The 19,084-nt window shown below is 35.6% G+C and overlaps 1 protein-coding gene across 5 annotated transcripts in view; it reads right to left on the minus strand.

Annotated features, from left to right (window-relative positions):
- The window catches only part of CCDC122 (coiled-coil domain containing 122), a 40,090-nt gene that overhangs the window by 15,517 nt on the left and 5,489 nt on the right, over positions 1-19,084 (minus strand). For 2 of the 5 annotated variants that reach the window (XM_074021934.1, XM_074021936.1), the window contains exons 3-6: positions 14,776-14,803; positions 12,911-13,020; positions 7,215-7,613; positions 6,312-6,428 (exon numbers count right to left, since the gene is read on the minus strand). In XM_074021934.1, coding sequence (XP_073878035.1) covers positions 6,312-6,428; positions 7,215-7,406 — 309 coding nt within the window. In that variant the 5' untranslated portion in view covers positions 7,407-7,613; positions 12,911-13,020; positions 14,776-14,803. The other 3 variants (XM_045377398.3, XM_045377394.3, XM_045377392.3) reach the window with 2 other exon arrangements.

Below are 19,084 nucleotides of genomic sequence, written 5' to 3' on the forward strand. Positions count from 1 at the left end.
CAAAATAAAGGGATAGAGGAAAATCTACTAAGCAAATGGAAAAACAGAAAAAAAAAATCAGGTGTTGCAATCCTAGTTTCACACAAAACAGACTTTAAAACAGCAAAGCTTTAAAAAGACAAAGAAAGGCATTACATAATGGTAAAGGATTCAATTCAACAATAAGACCTAACTATCCTAAATATATACGCACCCAACACAGGAGCACCCAGATTCATAAAGTAAGTTCTTAGAGACCTTCAAAGAGACTTAGACTCCCACACAATAATGGTGGGAGATTCTAACACCCCACTGAAAATACTAGACAGATCATCAAGAGAGAAAATAAATAAAGATATTCAGGACCTGAACTCAACATGGGATCAAAAGAATCTGACAGACATCTACAGAACTCTCCATTCCAAAACAGCAGAATATACATTATTCTCATCGCCACATGGCACATATTCTAAAATCAATCACATAATCAGAAATAAAACATTCCACAGCAAATGCGAAATAACTGAATTCATAACAATCTCTTGGACTACAGCACAATCAAATTAGAAATGAAGACTAAGAAATTCACCCAAAACCATACAATTACATGGAAATTGAAAATTGAATAACCTGCTCCTGAATGATTTTTGAGTAAATTATGAAATTAAGGCAGAAATCAAGAAGTTATTTGAAACTAATGAGAACAAAGATACCAGAATCTCTGGGACACAGCTAAGGGCAGTATTAAGAGGGAAATTTATAGCATTAATTGCCCACATCAAAAAGTTAGAAAGATCTCAATTTAACAACCTAACATCATGACTAAAAGAACTAGAGAACCAAAAGCAAACCAAGCCCAAAGCTAGTAGAAGACACTAACCAAAATCAAAGCTGAAGGAGACTGAGACCAAAAAAACCCTTCAAAAAGATCAGTGAATCTAAGAGCTGGCTTTTTGAAAAAATTAATAAAACAGATAAACTCTTAGCTAGACTAATAAAGAAGAAAATAGAGAAGATCAAAATAAACCTAATCAGAAATGAGAAGGTGGATATTACCACTGACCCCACAGAAATACAAATAACCATAAGAGAATATTGTGAACACCCCTATACACATAAATGAGGAAATCTAGAAGAAATGGATAAATTCCTAGACACATACACCCTCCCAAGACTGAACCAGGAAGAAATCGAATCCCTGAACAGACCAATAACAAGCTCTGGAATTAATTCAGTAATAAATAGCCTACTAACTGAAAAAAGCCCAGTACCAGATGGGTTCACAGCCGAATTCTACCAGATGTACAAAGAAGAGCTGGTACTATTCCTGCCAAAACTATTCCCAAAAATTGAGGAGGAGGGACTCCTCCCTAACTCATTCTATGAGGCCAAAATCATCCTGATACCAAAACCTGAAAGAGACATAACAAAAAGGAAACTTCAGTCCAACATCCTTGATGAACATTGATGCAAAAATCCTCAACAAAATACTGTCAAACTGAATCCAGAAGCACATCAAAAAGCTTGTCCATCACCATCAAGTAGGCGTTATACCTGGGATGCAAGTTTGGTTAAATATATGCAAATCAATAAATATGATTTATCATATAAACAGAACTGAAGACAAACACAACATGAATTATCTCAATAGATGCAGAAAAGGCTGTCAATACAATTTAACAACCATTCATGTTAAAAACTCTCAATAAACTGAGTATTGAAGGAACATACCTGAAAATAATAAGAGCCATCTATGACAAATCTACAGCCAACATCATACTCCATGGGCAAAACCCAGAGGCATTCCTCTTGAAAACCAGCAAAAGACAAGGATCCCCTCTCTCACTACTCTTACTTGACATAGTATTCGAAGTCCTGGCCAGAGCAATCAGGCAAGAGAAAGAAATAAAACATATACAAACAAGAAGAGAGGAAGTCAAACTAGCCCTGTTTGCAGACGACATGATGCTATATCTAGAAAACCCAACAGTCCTGGCCCAAAAGCTTCTTAAGCTGATAAACAACTTCAGCAAAGTCTCAGGATACAAAATCAATATGCAAAAATCACTAGCACTTCTATATAACACCAATCAAGCTGAGAGCCAAATCCCATTCACAATTGCTCCCCACACACACCCCTAGGAATACAGCTAACGAGGGAGGTAAAAGATCTTTACAAGTAGAACTATAAAATACTCCTCAAATAAATCAGAGATGACAAACAAATGGAAAAACATTCCATGCTCATGGGTAGGAAGAATCAATATCATTAAAATGGCCATACTATCCAAAGCAATGTATAGATTTGATGCTATTCCTATTAAACTACCAATGACATTCTTCACATGGCTAGAAAAAACTATTTTTAAATTCCTATGGAACCAAAAGGGAGTCCAAATAGCCAAGGCAATTCTAAGCCAAAAGAACAAAGCTGGAGGCATCATGCTACCTGACTTCAAACTATAATACAGGACTACAGTAACCAAAACAGCATGGTACTGGTACAAAAACAGACACATAGACCAATGGAACAGAATAGATAACCCAGAAATAAGACCATGCATCTACTACTATCTGATCTTTGACAAAGCTGACAAAAACAAGCACTGAGGAAGACTCCTTATTCAACAAATGGTGCTGGGATTACTGGTTAGCCATGTGCAGAAGATTGAAGCTGTACCCCTCCCTTACACCATACACAAAAATTAACTCAAGATGGGTTAAAGACTTAAATATGAAACCCAAACTATAAAAAATCCTAGAAGACAACCTAGGCAATACCATTCTGGACATAGGAATGGGCAAATATTTCATGATGAAGATGCCAAAAGCAATTGCAACAAAAGCAAAAGTTGACAAATGGGATCTAATTAAACTAAAGAGCTTCTGCATACCAAAATAAACTATCAACAGAGTAAACAGAAAACCTACACAATGAGAGAAAATTTTTGCAAACTATACATCTGACAAAGGTCTAATATCCAGCATTTATAAGAAGCTTAAACAAATTTACGAGAAAAAAATCAAACAACCCCATTAAAAAGTGGGCAAAGGAAATAAACAGATGCTTTTCAAAAGAAGACATACATGTGGACAACAATCATATAAAAAAATGTTCAGCATCATGAATCATTAGGGAAATGTAAATCAAAACCACAATGAGATACCATCATCACTATTATCAAAAAGTAAAACAACAACAACAACAACAACAACAAAAAACCCATGCTAACAAGGTTGCAGAGAAAAAGAACACTAATACACTGTTGGTGGGAGTGTAAATTAGTTCAACTATTGTGGAAGACAGTGTGGCAATTCCTCAGACTTAAAAACAGAATAACATTCAACCCAGCAATCCCATTACTGATTATATACCCAAAGGAATATAAATCATTCTATCAAAAAGACACATACATGTGTAAGTGCATTGCAGCAATATTCACAATAGCAAAGACATGGAATCAACCTAAATGCCCATCAATGGTAGTCTGGATAAAGAAAATGTGGTACATATACACCATGAAATACTATGCAGCCATAAAAAGGAATGAGATTATGTCCTTTGCAGGAACATGAATGGAGCTGGAGGCCACTATCCTAATGAATTAATACAGGAACAGAAAACCAAATACTGGATGTTCTCACTTATAAGTGGGACCTAATGATGAGAACACATGGACACATAGAGGGAAACAACACACACTGGAGCCTATCAGAAATAACATACACAGGAGGGTGAGAGGAAGGAAAGGATCAGGAAAAATAACTAATGGGTACTAGGCTTAATACCTGGGTATTGAAATAATCTGTACAACAGACTATGACAGAAATTTACCTATATAACAAACTTGCACATGTACCTCTGAACTTAAAAGTTAAATTAAGGCCGGGCACGGTGGCTCATGCCTGTAATCCCAGCACTTTGGGAGGCCGAGGTGGGCGGATCACGAGGTCAGGAGATCGAGACCATCCTGGCTAACATGGTGAAACCTCATCTCTACTAAAAATACAAAAAATTAGCGGGGTGTGGTGGTGGGTGCCTGTAGTCCCAGCTACTCGGGAGGCTGAGGCAGGGGAATGGCATGAATCCAGAAGGCAGAGCTTGCAGTGAGCGGAGATCACGCCACTGCACTCCAGCCAGGGTGATGGAGTGAGACTCTGTCTCAAAAAAAAAGTTAAATAATAATAAAAAAAATCTCTGAATAATTTGTTTTCATTTTTAAAACTTTGTTGCAGGATATCTGACAAAAATTGGTGAACTGTATGGTATGTGAATTTTAGTGAAGCTGTTTATAAAAATCAGAATAGTGGCTATTTGATAAAAAGGGTAGAAGAGAACTTTCTGGACATGCTGGGAAAGTTCTATATCTTGATCTAGGTAATACCAACATAAATATATGTACATATTAGTCCAAATAAATCAAGCTATCCATTTATAATTTGTGTACTTACTCTTATGACAATTATACCTCAATAAAATATGTTACTGTAAAAAAATTACAAGGTAATTTCACATTTCTTTCCAAAGTGCTTTTAGCAATTCACACTCACAAGAATACTGTATTAAAATTCCCATGCTCAACATCTTACCAACTGTAATACTGATAATCAGATGGGCTAAACATGGAACTTCACTGTGGTTTTAATTATCAGTCTCTTATTGTTAATGAGGATGGTCATATTTTTCTTTATTTCTGATATTCATGTTTCAGAAAAATGGTCTTTTTATACCATTTGCCCAATGTTTCACTGATTTGACATTTTCTTATCTCTTTCTTATCACATACATGTGTTATAATAATCTAGAATGGAGTCTTGTTCTTTCTCTTGTTATGGTGTATTCCCATAATCTGAAAATTTACGGCATAGTCAAAACTAAAGATATTTAACCACAGAATTTATGGAGTGTTTTTCTCTTTTAAAATAAATGCTTTTCTGACACAAATTGTTAAGTTTTTCTCCTATGTTGTACTCAATACTCAGAAGTGTGTATGTGTGTGTGTGTGTGTGTGTGTGCATGCTCATGTGTGTATTATCAGGTAGAAATCCAGTTTTATTTCAACATTTTTCTTTATTTTTCCATAAAGGTAATCTATTTTGTTTTTACCATTCATGCATGCATAATTTCTGGATTCTTTTTTTCATTAATAATTTTTTTTCTGGCTGGGCGTGGTGGCTCACACCTGTAAAATCAGCACTTTGGGAGACTGAGGCAGGCGGATCACCTGAGGTCAGGAGTTTGGGACCAGCCTGGTCAACATGGTGAAACCCCATCTCTACTAAAAATACAAAAATTAGCCAGGCGTGGTGGTACGTGCCTGTAATCCCAGTTACCTGGGAGGCTAAGACAGGAGAAAGGCTGGAACCTGGGAGGCCGAGGCTGCAGTGAGCTGAGATCACACCACCATACTCCAGTCTGGGCAACAGAGCAAGATCCCTTCTCAAAAATAAAGAAAATAATAATAATAATAATAATAATATTTTTTCTACTTTTATACCACTAATACACTGTCTTACTATTTATTGCTTTATAATGAACCTTAATGTCTACAAGGGCAAAAAAAAACCATTATTTGTTTAGATTCCTAGTAAACTATAAGGTAAAATCATATTTTTTAATAGCGAATATGTAAAGATGAGGGTTTTTATCTTTAATTTCCTCAGATGCTTTGTATTGTGTCAAATTAGTCAAAAGCAAGTTGAATCATGCATACTTTTATTTTCCAAATTAATGTATTCAGGTGAAAATTATTTGCCCTTAATCGCATATTATTTTACATTTCTGTTCACCATTCATCTAAACAATAATGACTATAGAAGTCCACAGGCGGCACCACAACACATTAAGAATTTAATTTACTCTGACTTTCAATTTTGCATATTTTCAGTTTGTTTTTTTTTTAACTTGTCTCTTGATAACCGCGAATAGGAAGTCAGAGAGGTTTGGAAAGACAATTCTTTCCATTGTGTTTTATTCTATTCTGAGGAGTCCTTGATGTCTAAGAATGGGCAGCCTCTTTGACTACACAGCTGCTTTCTAGCCATTAATTGGGTATCATGTTCTTAGTGGAATGAGAACAACCTGGAAGAACCCTCGCCCAGATTTGAACAGGAGTGAATGCTTGCATTGTTTGAACACATTCACATATTTGAACATCTTTGAATGAGGGGGTTATCTCTAGTTATCTATTGATGATTTGTATTTACTAAATTTTATAGTTCTTATTCTTCAGCTGTTTTGAGTATTGAGAGTAAATTATGGAAATATGAATATAGTGTAAGTTTAAAAAATGGTCCCATAAAACATTGAAATCTAGATAATTAAGACTTACCTCTATTTCTTTTCTTAATTTTTCATGTGTCTTTTTTTCTTCCTCAAGAAAACAAGTTTTCTCAATGATAGATTCTTTTACAGTTAAAATTTTATCCTTTAACTTTGTAATGTCTTCCTGTATGTTGACAACATTTGAAATATAGAAGTCAAAAAGGATGATCAATATAAATCCAATATTTCAGTGTTTCTCTAATTTAAGAAAACTAGCCAAATCAAAATTTAGTTTTGATAAATAGCATTAGAATATTACTTCTATAGGAATACAAAAATAAAGAACTGTTAAAGAAAATGTAAAGAAACCTTACATTTGAAACAGAACTAAAAACCAAATGAAATAAGACAAAAAGGAAAGTGGTACTTATGGTGGCAATTGCCCAACAACAGTGTAAAAGACACTTTTTAATTCTCTAGCAAGAAATGATCAATATTTTAAGTTGGTGTCTTCTGTCGTCTTTAAATAACAGAGAAATAGTAAGATGCTTAAGGTTCAATTATTAATTTAGATTGCTTGCATAACAGCGTTAAGTGTACTAAATTGATTTGAATTGGTCTGGATCAATTGGCATAGAAGCTAAGGCTTCAACATTTTTGTGAATTACATTTTCTACAACAATGGACAATGGATTATAGATTAATTCTTCACTGTGATTTTATCTGACCATGTATTTTTATAAATCCAGGGGATTTGTGGATGTTTCCTTTACGCATTTGAGCATCTAAGGTAGTTGTTATATAACACATGTACTTATTCCAAGTTTTTTTCAATTGTGACAATAGTTTCTGAATGTAATAGAACAGCTATGGGCATTTTATTAACTTCACAATAAATTTACCATTTAATGTATGTACTTGCAAAAAAGGAGTTATAGAAAAAATAGTTTTACTAAGTAATTTTCCACACCTGTACTTGTGTTATTCGGTTCCCTCCTGGATTTTGAAGATCTTGCATAAGTTCTTCTTTCATCGTCTTTAATTTTTTAACAAAATCTCGTTTTTCATGGAGTTCGGTCATAAATGACCATTTGCTTTCTACTTCTCCCAAACTATTTTTATGTGCTTTTATTTTTGCATAATATGCATTATATTTTATCATGTGTTCCTCAAAATCTTCTTGGGCTGTTTCTATGTCAAATTTAAGCTTTACATTTTCTGAATGTAAAGATTTGATTTGAGTTTCCAGGCTATCACAGTGAAGTTTGGTATTCTGTATGGCAGCATCTTGTTGATAAATTTGTCTTTCTGTTCCTTTAGTTTCTGCAGAGATAGCTGCTATTTGTTTTTCAAGCTCATGAAGTTCATTCTGTAATATATTTTAACATTATCATTATTTATTCAAAATTTTAAACATGAGAGGAAAATCAATGTTTTAATCCATGTGAATATAGGAAAAATCACTCATAAAAATATATTTATCAGATATTAAAAATTGACGAATAAAAGGAAACATGCAATAAACACTATTTTATAATTTCAGAAGGGATCTCAGTTACATATTTTTTAATGTTCTATCTCATGTTTTATCTTGACATTTTATATATGTAAGATACTTTATAATAATTTTACTAATTTATTTACAGGCATCAGAAGTACACACTCAGGAAAGACAATATGATAAAAAATGATAAAGCCCTGAGTTAACAATCAAAAGATCTAGGTTCTAACACCCTTATTGCTATTTACTAGTTTGTATGATCATGCATAACAAACTTTGTTACCCCATTCAAACTACACTTTTCTCCATTTGTAAAATGAGTATAAAGATATTTACTTTGCCTCCCTGGGGCATTTTGCATTCCTAACTGCTGCCTTCTTTTTAAAGCCTAGTTTTCACACCACCAGTCTTTTCCGGTTCTCCTTAGAAATTTCTGAGAATTCCTTCTCAATCTCAACAGTTCCTTCAAATATAGGTCTTCATCATAATTTCCTCTTCTCACTCTCTATATGTGCTCCTTGGGTAATTTCATCCAAATTTACATATTCAGCTACATATCTGCTGATGATTCACAGAATGTAAGTAGCTGCTGAGTTCTACACCCAGCCGCCACTGGCCACCTCAAATTCACCATATCCAAAAATTGAATGAATCCTTTCTACAACACAGCCAATTACTCCTTGTATCAATTATCTGTTGCCAGAACTACAAAACCTCAGTAGCATACAATAATACATAAGTATATACTGCTGACATGACTAGGAGCAGCTGAGGTTGTCTAGGTAGTTCATAAGCCTGGGAGAAGCAAGGGTTGGCTAGGTGGTTCTGCTGATCTTGGTTGAATCTGCCCAAGTGTCTGGGGATTGGCTGATTGTAAGATGATTTAAATTGGCTTTAACTGGGCTGACAGGGGTGTCTTGGCTTTGCTTTATATGTATCTTCTCCTCCAATGGGCCAACCCAGGCATGTCATGATAATAGTAGATGCAGAAGAGTGAAATTCAGTTATGGAAGAGTTTTTTAAAGCTTTTGTTTGAGTCATATCTGATAACACCCCAGCTAGTCACATAATCAAACCCAGAGTCAAGGGGTGGAAGTGTGTCCATCCATTATGGGAAAGCATTATAATATATGGCAAAGGGTATGGATAGACTAAGGGATGAAAAATTGGGACCAAAAATGCAAATTATCATACTCCTATGTTACCCAACTTAGTTAATGGTAAGGTGAGAACCTCTGATTTTATAGCCAGTTGGTCAGAAGTATGGGTAGCCTGGGACTTGTGACTGGCACATGAAGCAGGGGCAGTCTTATGGGACTGAACCCTTTATCTTCTGGGAGCTGATGCTAATTCCAGATAGATACAGTAGTCCCTCCTTATCTAGGCGGAATATGTTCCAAGACCTCCGTGGATGCCTGAAACCATGGACAGTACTGAACTCTACATATACTGTGTTTTTTTTTCCTGTACATACATACCTATGATAAAGTTTAACATATAAATCAGGCACAATAAGATAATAACAACGGAATAATTATAATGCTATACTATAAGTTATGTGAATGTGGTCTCTCTCTCCTATCTTATTGTACTGTACTCAAATGGCAGCAGCTTCTTTATTGGCAGACTTGGTCTCTCCTTAATTTTTATATTTTTCAGTCCAAACCTCTTTCTGAATCTGTGTGACCATCCCTTACTTTGTGTCACTTATTTCAGAAAATCCCTTGCTGAGGTCTTCATATAGACTTAGTGCCTTCTGGAGCAACACGTGGCCGTTATTTGGAACATGTTTTCTGTTCATGTCTTCCACCCAGAAATTTAATGTCTTTTTCATCTTAACTAAGCACTATTACACACTGTGTCCGCAACTTCTGCAGTCTGAGGTGCAACAGCAAAATTAACAGGAATTTCTTTTTCTCTTTTGTTTTTGGAGATGGAATCTCTGAGTCTTGTTCTGTTGCCCAGGCTGGAGTGCAGTGGTGTGATCTCAGCTCACTGCAACCTCTGCCTCCCAGGTTCAAGTGATTGGCCAGCCTCAGCCTTCTAAGTAGCTGGGATTACAGGCGTGTACCACCATGCCTGGCTGTTTTGTATTTTTAGTAGAGACAGGGTTTCACCATATTGGCCAGGCTGGTCTCGAACTCCCGACCTCAAGTTATCCATCTGCCTCGGCCTCCCAAAGTGCTGGGATTACAGGAGTGAGCCACCACGCCCAGCCAGGAATTTATTTTTCCTTCTTTACAACTTCACAGATGAATGATTTGTCCTTACCATAGATCTTAGCAACTTCAGTGTATGATATTTTTCTTTCCTTTAAGTTGAGAACTTTCACCTTCTCACTTAAAGTAAGTACTTTACAGCTTCTCTTTGACATATCTGAATTGCCAGCATCACTACGCTGATACTTTGGGGCCATTAAGTAAAATAAGGTTTAGTTAAACATAAGCACTGTGATACTGCCACAATCAATCTGATAACTGAGACGACTACTAAGTGACTAAAGAATGGGTAGCTCATATGGCATAGATGTGCTGGACAAAAGGATGACTCATGTCCCAGGCAGGATGGAGCAGGACAGTGCGAGATTTCATCGTGCTACTCAGAATGACTTGCAATTTTAAATTTACAAATTGTTTATTTCTGTAATCTTCCATTTAATACTTTTAGAATTCAGCTCACTGTGGCTAACTGAAACTGCAAAAGCAAAACTGCAAATAAGGGAAAGCTGTTGTAGTGTCAGAACAGAATCCAATCATTGGACACACAGTTGGCATCCAGAGAATCAGAAAATTGGTTGTTAGTGTTAGAAAATGTCCCAGGTAGTGTAAGATTTCCAACACTTTTCTTCTTCAAAATTGTTTTGGATATTCTAAGTCCTTTGCATTTCCATATGACTTTTAGAATTAGCCTATGTATTTCTCTCCCAAAAGCCTCCTGAAATTTTGACTGGGACTGCGTTTCATGTATAAATAAAACTGAGAGAACTAACATATTAGCAATACTGAGTCTTCTGTTTCATAAAAATGACATACCTCTACATTTAAGCCTTCTTTAATTTTTCTCACCAATGTTTTACAGTGTTCAGCATACTGGTCTTTAAACCTTTTGTCAAATTTGCCCCTAAGTATTGAATAGTTTTGTTGGCATTGTAAGTAGTATTGCTTTTGAAGTTTTAATTTCTGATTTTCTCTTGCCAATGTGTAGAAATACACTATAGTTTTGTATATTAATCTTGTGCCCTGCAATCTTTCTAACCTCACTTATTAGTTCTAGTAGCTTTTTATAGCTTCCTTGGGATTTTATTTAAATAAAAAATAATGTCATCTGTGAATAAAAACAGCTTTACTTCTTTCTTTCTAAACGGAATGAGTTTTTTTCTTTTACTTGCATAGCTATACGGGCTTGAACTGCCAGTACCATCTTGAATAGAAGTAAGAGGAGACATCTTCGTCTTGTTCCTGATCTTAGGAGAAAAACATTCATTATTTCACCATTAAGTATGTGGTTGGTTAGAGAATTTATGTAGCTGTTCTTCCTTAGATTAAGGAAGTTCCCTTTTATTTCCAATTAGCTGAGAGTTTTTATCATGAATGGATATTGGATTATAATAAGTGCTTTTTATGTATCTAGAATTCTTTCTAAAATATAAATTTAATTATTTGCTTCTTGCTTAAAATCTGTCAAATGCTTCTCATCAACTTTAGAATAAAGTTGAAGTTTCTTATCGTGGTATATATCTTCCATGATTTTTCAAAACGTACTGTAATTTATTTTACCATCAAACTATTTATGGTTCTAGGAATGTACCAATGCTATTTCAGGCCTCTGCAAATATCCTCTGTGAATATCCTTAGGTCCTTTTTATTTTGAATATTATCTTCCTTACTCCCTAACCTTTAAACTTGTCCTAGATACCTAATCATTCAGATGAACTCCAGCTGCCATTTAAAACTCAACTGAAACATCATTTATTTTGGGATCACTCTCTCTCTAGTGTTAAATCTGTGTTGCGTTCATGCCTCTATCATTGACACTACTACTCTACATGTAATTATTTGTTTACTTCTTTGTCTTCCCAACAGATGGTAAGTAACATGAGAGAGAAGACAATGTTCAGCAAAATGCTTAACACAAAGTAGGCTCTCAATATAAATGGAATAAAGTCTATGAAACTCTTTGAAGACTGAAAAGTTTTACAAAATAATTTCTTTACAAAACTATGACATTAGTTTTTGAATTACATTCTACTGTATAGCTGTATTCTTTTCTAGAAGTGACTAACATAATACAAATATTTATAAGAAATCCATATCACCATAATACAATTATTGTCATCATGTATCTGCTGATGCACTTAAAGCCAATGATACTTAAAGCCAATGTCAAATAGGGCCCTACCAGTACCATGTCCACCTGGTCCCCACCAAACACATTAACTCATTTAATCCTCATGAAAAGCTTATGGGCACGTCCTATTGTTATCTCTATTTTACAACTAAGGAAACAGGAGCACAACAAATTCAATCACGGAACAAGAAGTAGTAAATCTGGCCATTTGAACTAGGCGGTTCAGCTCCTGAGCCTATTCTTCTCATTTCTATGATATATTTAATAACAATCGTTACAGAGCACAAGATACTGTTTTCATTTTCATTTCTTTAGTCATATTCACATAGCATAGTTATATCTAATTATGTTGCATGCGAAGACCAAGTATGGCTCCCATATTCCCTGTAGTAGGATTATAAATATATTTAAAAAGGAAAGGAACATAGAGGGAGGCTACTTGAAATGTTCACTGACAACAAATAACTCACAATTCATAGCTTTACAAACACTGGCTTAAAACTTAACATTCCTTCAATTCAGCATTTTAGGAAAAACTATCAAATAAGGGAATGTAAAATAATTCTATCTAACATGTTAGGTTTTATATGCTTATCCTACAGTTGCAATGACACTGTTGAATCTTTATATGTTGGGAGTGTAAAATTTTCCATAAAACTGGAATACTCTCCCTAAGTAAACTCTACTTAGGGAGAACAGAATAATTGACAGAGAATAACTTTAAAAGTGACTCCCAATAATAAGTATTTTTAATAACTTCCTGGTCATTTACTTTTAAAGAAAGTAAAGACATTTAAAAGACTATATAAAGAAGTTACCTTCAAACTGAACAGAACTTTTTTGTTTTTTTCTATCTCTGATGCTTGTGATTGTTGTTGCTTTGCAACTTTCTCTACAGCATCAGCTAACGAACTTGTGTCTTGGTTATCTACAATTAGACAAAAGAATAAAGTATATAATAAAAATTAAAATACAGCTATTTTAAGAAAGTTATGTTTCTTTATGCAAAATCATTAAATATTTGATGCTTTTGCCTCTAAACTAAATTTAGAATTAGGAATTTTCCCTTGCTGATATAAACAAAACCAAACGTAAAGGCAAAAATAATAGGCAATTCAAAGTTGCCTACTGCAATGTTATACCTGTTCCTTTATGGAACAGTATAAATATTTTGATTGTCCTAATTTTTTTATCCAGACCACTTGCACATATACTATAATTATAGTGCTACCATAACAGCTCTATAGCAATTACAGTTGATGCATTCTCATTATAATTCTGTATTTTCAGGTTAGTATGCCTTTTTTAAACACTGTATATGTTTGTCCCGGCTAAATGTAACTGCTTCCATCTATTCTAATTTGCTATCAATTTTAACACAATTATCCTACCAGACTACTTTTTTTGTTGTTGCTGATCTTTTAATTATTCATTTCTTAAGACTGTTTCATCACCTTTTTTAGGAAATCCTTGACTCTTCCTTTCTTTGTTGTCTGACATTTTCTGTGTCTGTAATCTCCTCTTTTCCCCTTTTTGATTTACCTTCTTTACTCCTACTCAATAATCTATATTGATAATCTTTCACTTTTGTTTTTTCCTGTTGTATACTGGTGACCCTGAAAGGTAAATTAATTGTCAAACATGTCACAGGGATGTCAATGACATTTCACCATTAGTACCAAGAATTAGAATATAATGGTTTAGTGATTTTGGAATGAAAGAAGAACTGTATTTGAATTTTGCTTCTTCTGCTTTTCCACTGTTGTGACCTTGAGTAAGTTTCTTAACTTCTTTGATCCTCAGTACCTCATCTTTAAAACTTCATAAGGCTGTTCTAATAATTAAAGTAATATATATAGCATGCTTAGAATAGTACCTGATATACACTGCATAATTATTTTGGGTTAGTATTAATAGTATGTAACTCCAGTACTATGAGGAAATAGATTCTGAGACTATAACCAGAATCTGTGAGAAATGATATCAACAATGATTAACAACTTCTGCTATGGGTGTGGAATCCAGGGAATATAGCACTCCTGTCCAGTGCTATTCTGGACACAGTAAGCCCAAAGCAAATTTTGATCTACTCTTCATTTAGGAGTAACGATAGGAGGAATAAGTATTTTTCTCCTTAAATCACTAAATACCTTTCTAAAGATCAATTAACTACAAAGATCCATGTACTAGTTACATGTGTCTAAAAAAATTTAAAGGATTGAAACCTGATATATATGCAACAAAAAAGACAAGCAAAGTTAAATCGTTTCCTGTGTAGAGATCAAATCTATCTAGAAATATACATCCAAGCTAAAGAAATTATGAGGGCTTACCTAGCAGATTATCATAACCATTCCTCGAAATTTATAATTCTTTCCTGTTCCTTCATGTCACTTCCTTCAACTCTCACTTCAAACCTACTCCTTCATGAAGTCTTCCCTGAAGCTGAGCCATTTACTCCGTTCACGTTACATACTTTTTGCTCAACACACAGAACTGTCCCAGATTAGTGCTAATGAATCCAAACCTGATTTTCTCTCTAGCGCTTTCATTTGGGTTTCACCATCACAGACTTCATCCTTAAATATATCTACCTTGAAAAATGCATGCCCTCTACATCTATACTTTCAGTATATACTGTCAGTTCTTTCAATTAATTACAATGGTAAAAACTTATACTTACTTTGTGCTAGTCACTGCTGTTCCAACTGCTTTAGATTAAAAAAAAAATTATATAGTGTTTATTCTGTGCCAGATGGTATTCAAAGAACTTTAAAAATAGTAACTCATTTAACCCTATAAGGTAGATATTATTACAATTTTCATTTTACGAAAAAAAGTACAGTGAGGTACACAAATAGATATAAGGATTTATCCAAAGAGAGCCATTAAATGTAAGACATGTGATTTGAATTCAAGTATTTTGGTTCCAAAGTTCATGCTCTTAATGCTAGACTATGATAGACTACCAAGATTATGACTTTTTATGGGAAGAATTATGTCTTCCATATATCACTCCAGAATAAAACTAGAGTCATCCCACAGTATATGCAGGGGATTGGTTCCAAGTCACCCCCTTCCCCACTTCATATCAAAATCTGTGAATATTCAAGTCCCAAAGTCAGTGCTTCAGAACCCACTTACATGAAAACTTGGCCCTCCTTACATGGGGATTTCAAGTCCCGCATATACTGTATATTTGATCCGAGTTTGGCTTAAAATACCCACGGGTAAGTGAACCTGCACAGTTCAAACCCGTGTTGTTCAAGGGTCCACTACATTTTGTATTCCTATGATGCTAAAACATCACTTTCATCAACTTACTCTTTCTATTCCCACTACTACCATCTACATTTCTTCTTTGGGAAACTATTCTGGTAAAGTGCATTTATAGAGCTGCTGCAGCTCCAACAGGCCTCCAATGGCCTAAGGAGACAATTTGCATGCCTGAAGAGGTAATCCAATGAGTTCTTCATGCTCTCACCTAGCAGTAAATTCCTGTTAGGTAACTTACCTTCCTGGTGAGTCCCCATTTCTCTCTCCCCCAAATCACAGTGCAATTTCCATAAGCTGCCTAAAATATTGTGGGCATAATTCCCATTAAATTCTACCTCCTTATTAACTTCAGTCTTCAGAAGAAGCCAGCATTCTTCATCATGAGAACCCATCCTTATTCAGCTTGGTAAGCCCCTTAGTGTGATGCTGTATTACCCACTCCCCAACCCTTTTCTATCCTTCCACTTTGACTTCTGAAATTCATGGGCCATCTTCCGCAAAGTCCTTTCTATTGTCAACCTTTTCAGTGAACTTCCCTTTTACCTTTTGGCTTTAACTGAAGTCCGAAGACACAGCTTCCTCATTCTCAAGCCACTAAGTCTGGAGATGAAACATTTTTTTTTTTTTCTGTTCTCCATTCCACTGCCACCATATTTCCTTTTCTTCTCTCTAAAACCCTCTCTGGTTTCTTTGAAATTCAGGCCATAGACTACATAGGCTTTATCTTTCCTTGTTGTTATCAGCTGTCATCCAGGTCTTGGAAGGCTCATTCCTAGATTATAGCATCTGACTTACTGTTCCTCTATCACTACTCTCCCGTATTTCCTTGGGAATTTCAATATCCACACAAATGGTATATCTGAAACCCTGAACTCTCAGTTGTTTCGAGGTCTTCTTTCATTTATTCTCCCCAGCAACCCATAGAGTATAACTGTACCTCATCCATAATCTCAGATTCAAACTACTGTTTATTTTTCTAGCTTATCCCGTCTAGTATTTTGACATTATGTGCTGTTTAACCCCGCAAGACTTCCAGTCCATCGACTCCTGTATCTTTACACATTCCCTCAACCCTTCATATATTCTTCCCTCCTTACTTCGCTTAGATTCCTTTGCTTTCACCCTCATTTCCCTTACAGCTCACTCCCTGTCCTAATTCCCTGGAAGAATCCCAACCAGCTGCTTTGCTTATACTCAAGTAGCTGAATATGCTTAAAGAAAGACATACAACTATGCTGTTGACTCACTTTAAATTCAAGACCATTTTATGTCAAGTGGGACCTTGATCCTAGGCTCTTAAGATGCACCAAGTTATGTAGATGACTGTTTCACTCTTTATCCTCTGTCTTCAAACCTCCCACACCTCGTTTCCCTTCCTTTGAGTTGATAATTTACCTTCTAATTTAACTGAGATAGAAGAAAAAAATCAGAGAAGATGGTAAATTACCCATCTACCAGATTTTGTACCTGCACAGGTATACCAGCATACTGTTTTCTTGCAATAAAGTGTTCTTGCTCCTATCTAAGGCCAGTCCTCTACTTTTGTACTCCCTTCTCATAGACATTACTTCTTTGAATGGCCCCTCAATAGAATTTCCCTATTTACTTGGTCAAACGTATTATTCTTAACAGCCCATCATAAATCAACAACCACTACCACCACCACCCTTGCTTGACACCATAACCTCCTTCAGTACTGACCCATTTCTTTGCTCCCCTTTAAAGCCAAGATCCTTGCTCTCCACTTCCTCTCCTCTTTCTTCTTGAACCCACTAGAACCAGTCATTTATCACTATGCTTTTAAGATTTTTATCACGGTATCTGTGAGCTCCACATTGCCACATTCAATGAACAAGTTCCGTCTTCATTTTACTTGACTTATTGACATCATTTAACACATTTGATAATAACTGCCTTCTTGAAACACCATACTTCTTGGTTTCCTTTGTTGGTCCTTTCTCGTCTTTTCTACTTATGTTATACCTCCCAGTGCTCAGTCCTCAGGCTTCCTTCTTTTCTCATACTTATTCTACATGTGATGCCATCTTGTTCTACGGCTTTAAAATCCACCTGTAGGCTGACAATTCCCAAATTATATCTCTACCCTGAACATTCCTGTTGAGATGCAGACTCATACTCATTGCTAACCTGATATCTCCATTTGGATTTTTAATAGACATTTCAACTCAGTATGTCCCAAACTGAACTCTTGATTCCTCTGTCCACTCTATTACCACCACTAAACCTGCACCTTCACAGTCTTCTCTATCTCGGTAAATTATAAGTTCATTTTTCTTGTTCTTTAGGCCAAAAACCCTGAATTCATTAGCAGGGAGGTCTCTACAAGGGTATAGAGCCCAAGGCAATTCAACTAGACTTGCCCAAGGCAATAATAAAGGATATCTTATTGTTGATGTTTCATAGGCCCTTTGAGAAATCCTTAACACTCCAAGGGTGCTGCCCCTATTGACCTACTCAAAAGATGAGCCAGAACCTTCACTGTTTTTCCATTACGAGCTGCATGCAGTTCTTTTGGCAAAGCCTATTGGCTCTACCTTTAAATTATACTGGAATCCAATCACTCCTTACCAATTTGAAATACTATCTTAGTAGAGAAGCCTTCTCTGATAACTCTCTCTTTCACCCTCTGTTTCCTTGCCCTGCCTCATTTTTCTTGACAGCATCTATCACCACTGACATCTCCATATCCTTCTACTAATGTAAGCTCCATGATGGCAGAGGTCTACAAGTGCCTGGCATATAACAGGTGTCTAATTATAGTCTATCTCCACTCCAATTTGCCCTTTTCTAACAGAATGATGCTCCAAAAGCACTATTCTGATCATGTCAACATCACAGCCAATCTTTCAATTCCATTTAGATGGCTTTTTCTTTAGGAGGTCTTTCTTGATCTTTCTGGGAAGATATGGTCTTTCTCTTTTTAGAAGAATTGTTTCAGTATTTCTATTATGCCATTTTAAATAAAGGTATAGGTCTAAAGTAAGACAGAGCTAGTTTTGAATCTAAATTACACTACTTATTAACTTATTAGGAAAATTATTTCCAACCTGGGCCACAGACTCCTTACCCATAAAATGGAAACAATATTAGTGCCTGCTTCATTAGGGTGATTGTAAAGACTAAATGAAATAATGCATGTTAAGCATTTAGCAGATTCCTGTCCCACAATGAATACTCAACAGATTTTTATTTTTATTATTTTCATTATTTTATAGTATCTTTCCACATTAGATTGTAAGCACCGGGAAGGCAAATACAGTGTTTTATTCATTTTTGTATTCCTTAAAGTATTTGATAAAGTAACCTAAAGAATAAAGAAAATTTGGCCGGGCGCGGTGGCTCAAGCCTGTAATCCCAGCACTTTGGGAGGCCGAGACGGGCGGATCACGAGGTCAGGAGATCGAGACCATCCTGGCTAACACAATGAAACCCCGTCTCCACTAAAAATACAAAAAAATTAGCCGGGCGTGGTGGCGGCGCCTGTAGTCCCAGCTACTCGGGAGGCTGAGGCAGGAGAATAGCAGGAACCCGGGAGGCGGAGCTTGCAGTGAGCCGAGATCGCGCCACTGCACTCCAGCCTGGGCGACAGAGCGAGACTCCGCCTCAAAAAAAAAAAAAGAATAAAGAAAATTTGATTTATACAATAAAAATAAAGTAACTAGTACTTCTTGATCTCTATTTCTATAGCAACATAA

This window comes from Macaca fascicularis, chromosome 17 (assembly GCF_037993035.2).
Source record: "Macaca fascicularis isolate 582-1 chromosome 17, T2T-MFA8v1.1".
Classification (NCBI taxonomy): domain Eukaryota; kingdom Metazoa; phylum Chordata; class Mammalia; order Primates; family Cercopithecidae; genus Macaca; species Macaca fascicularis.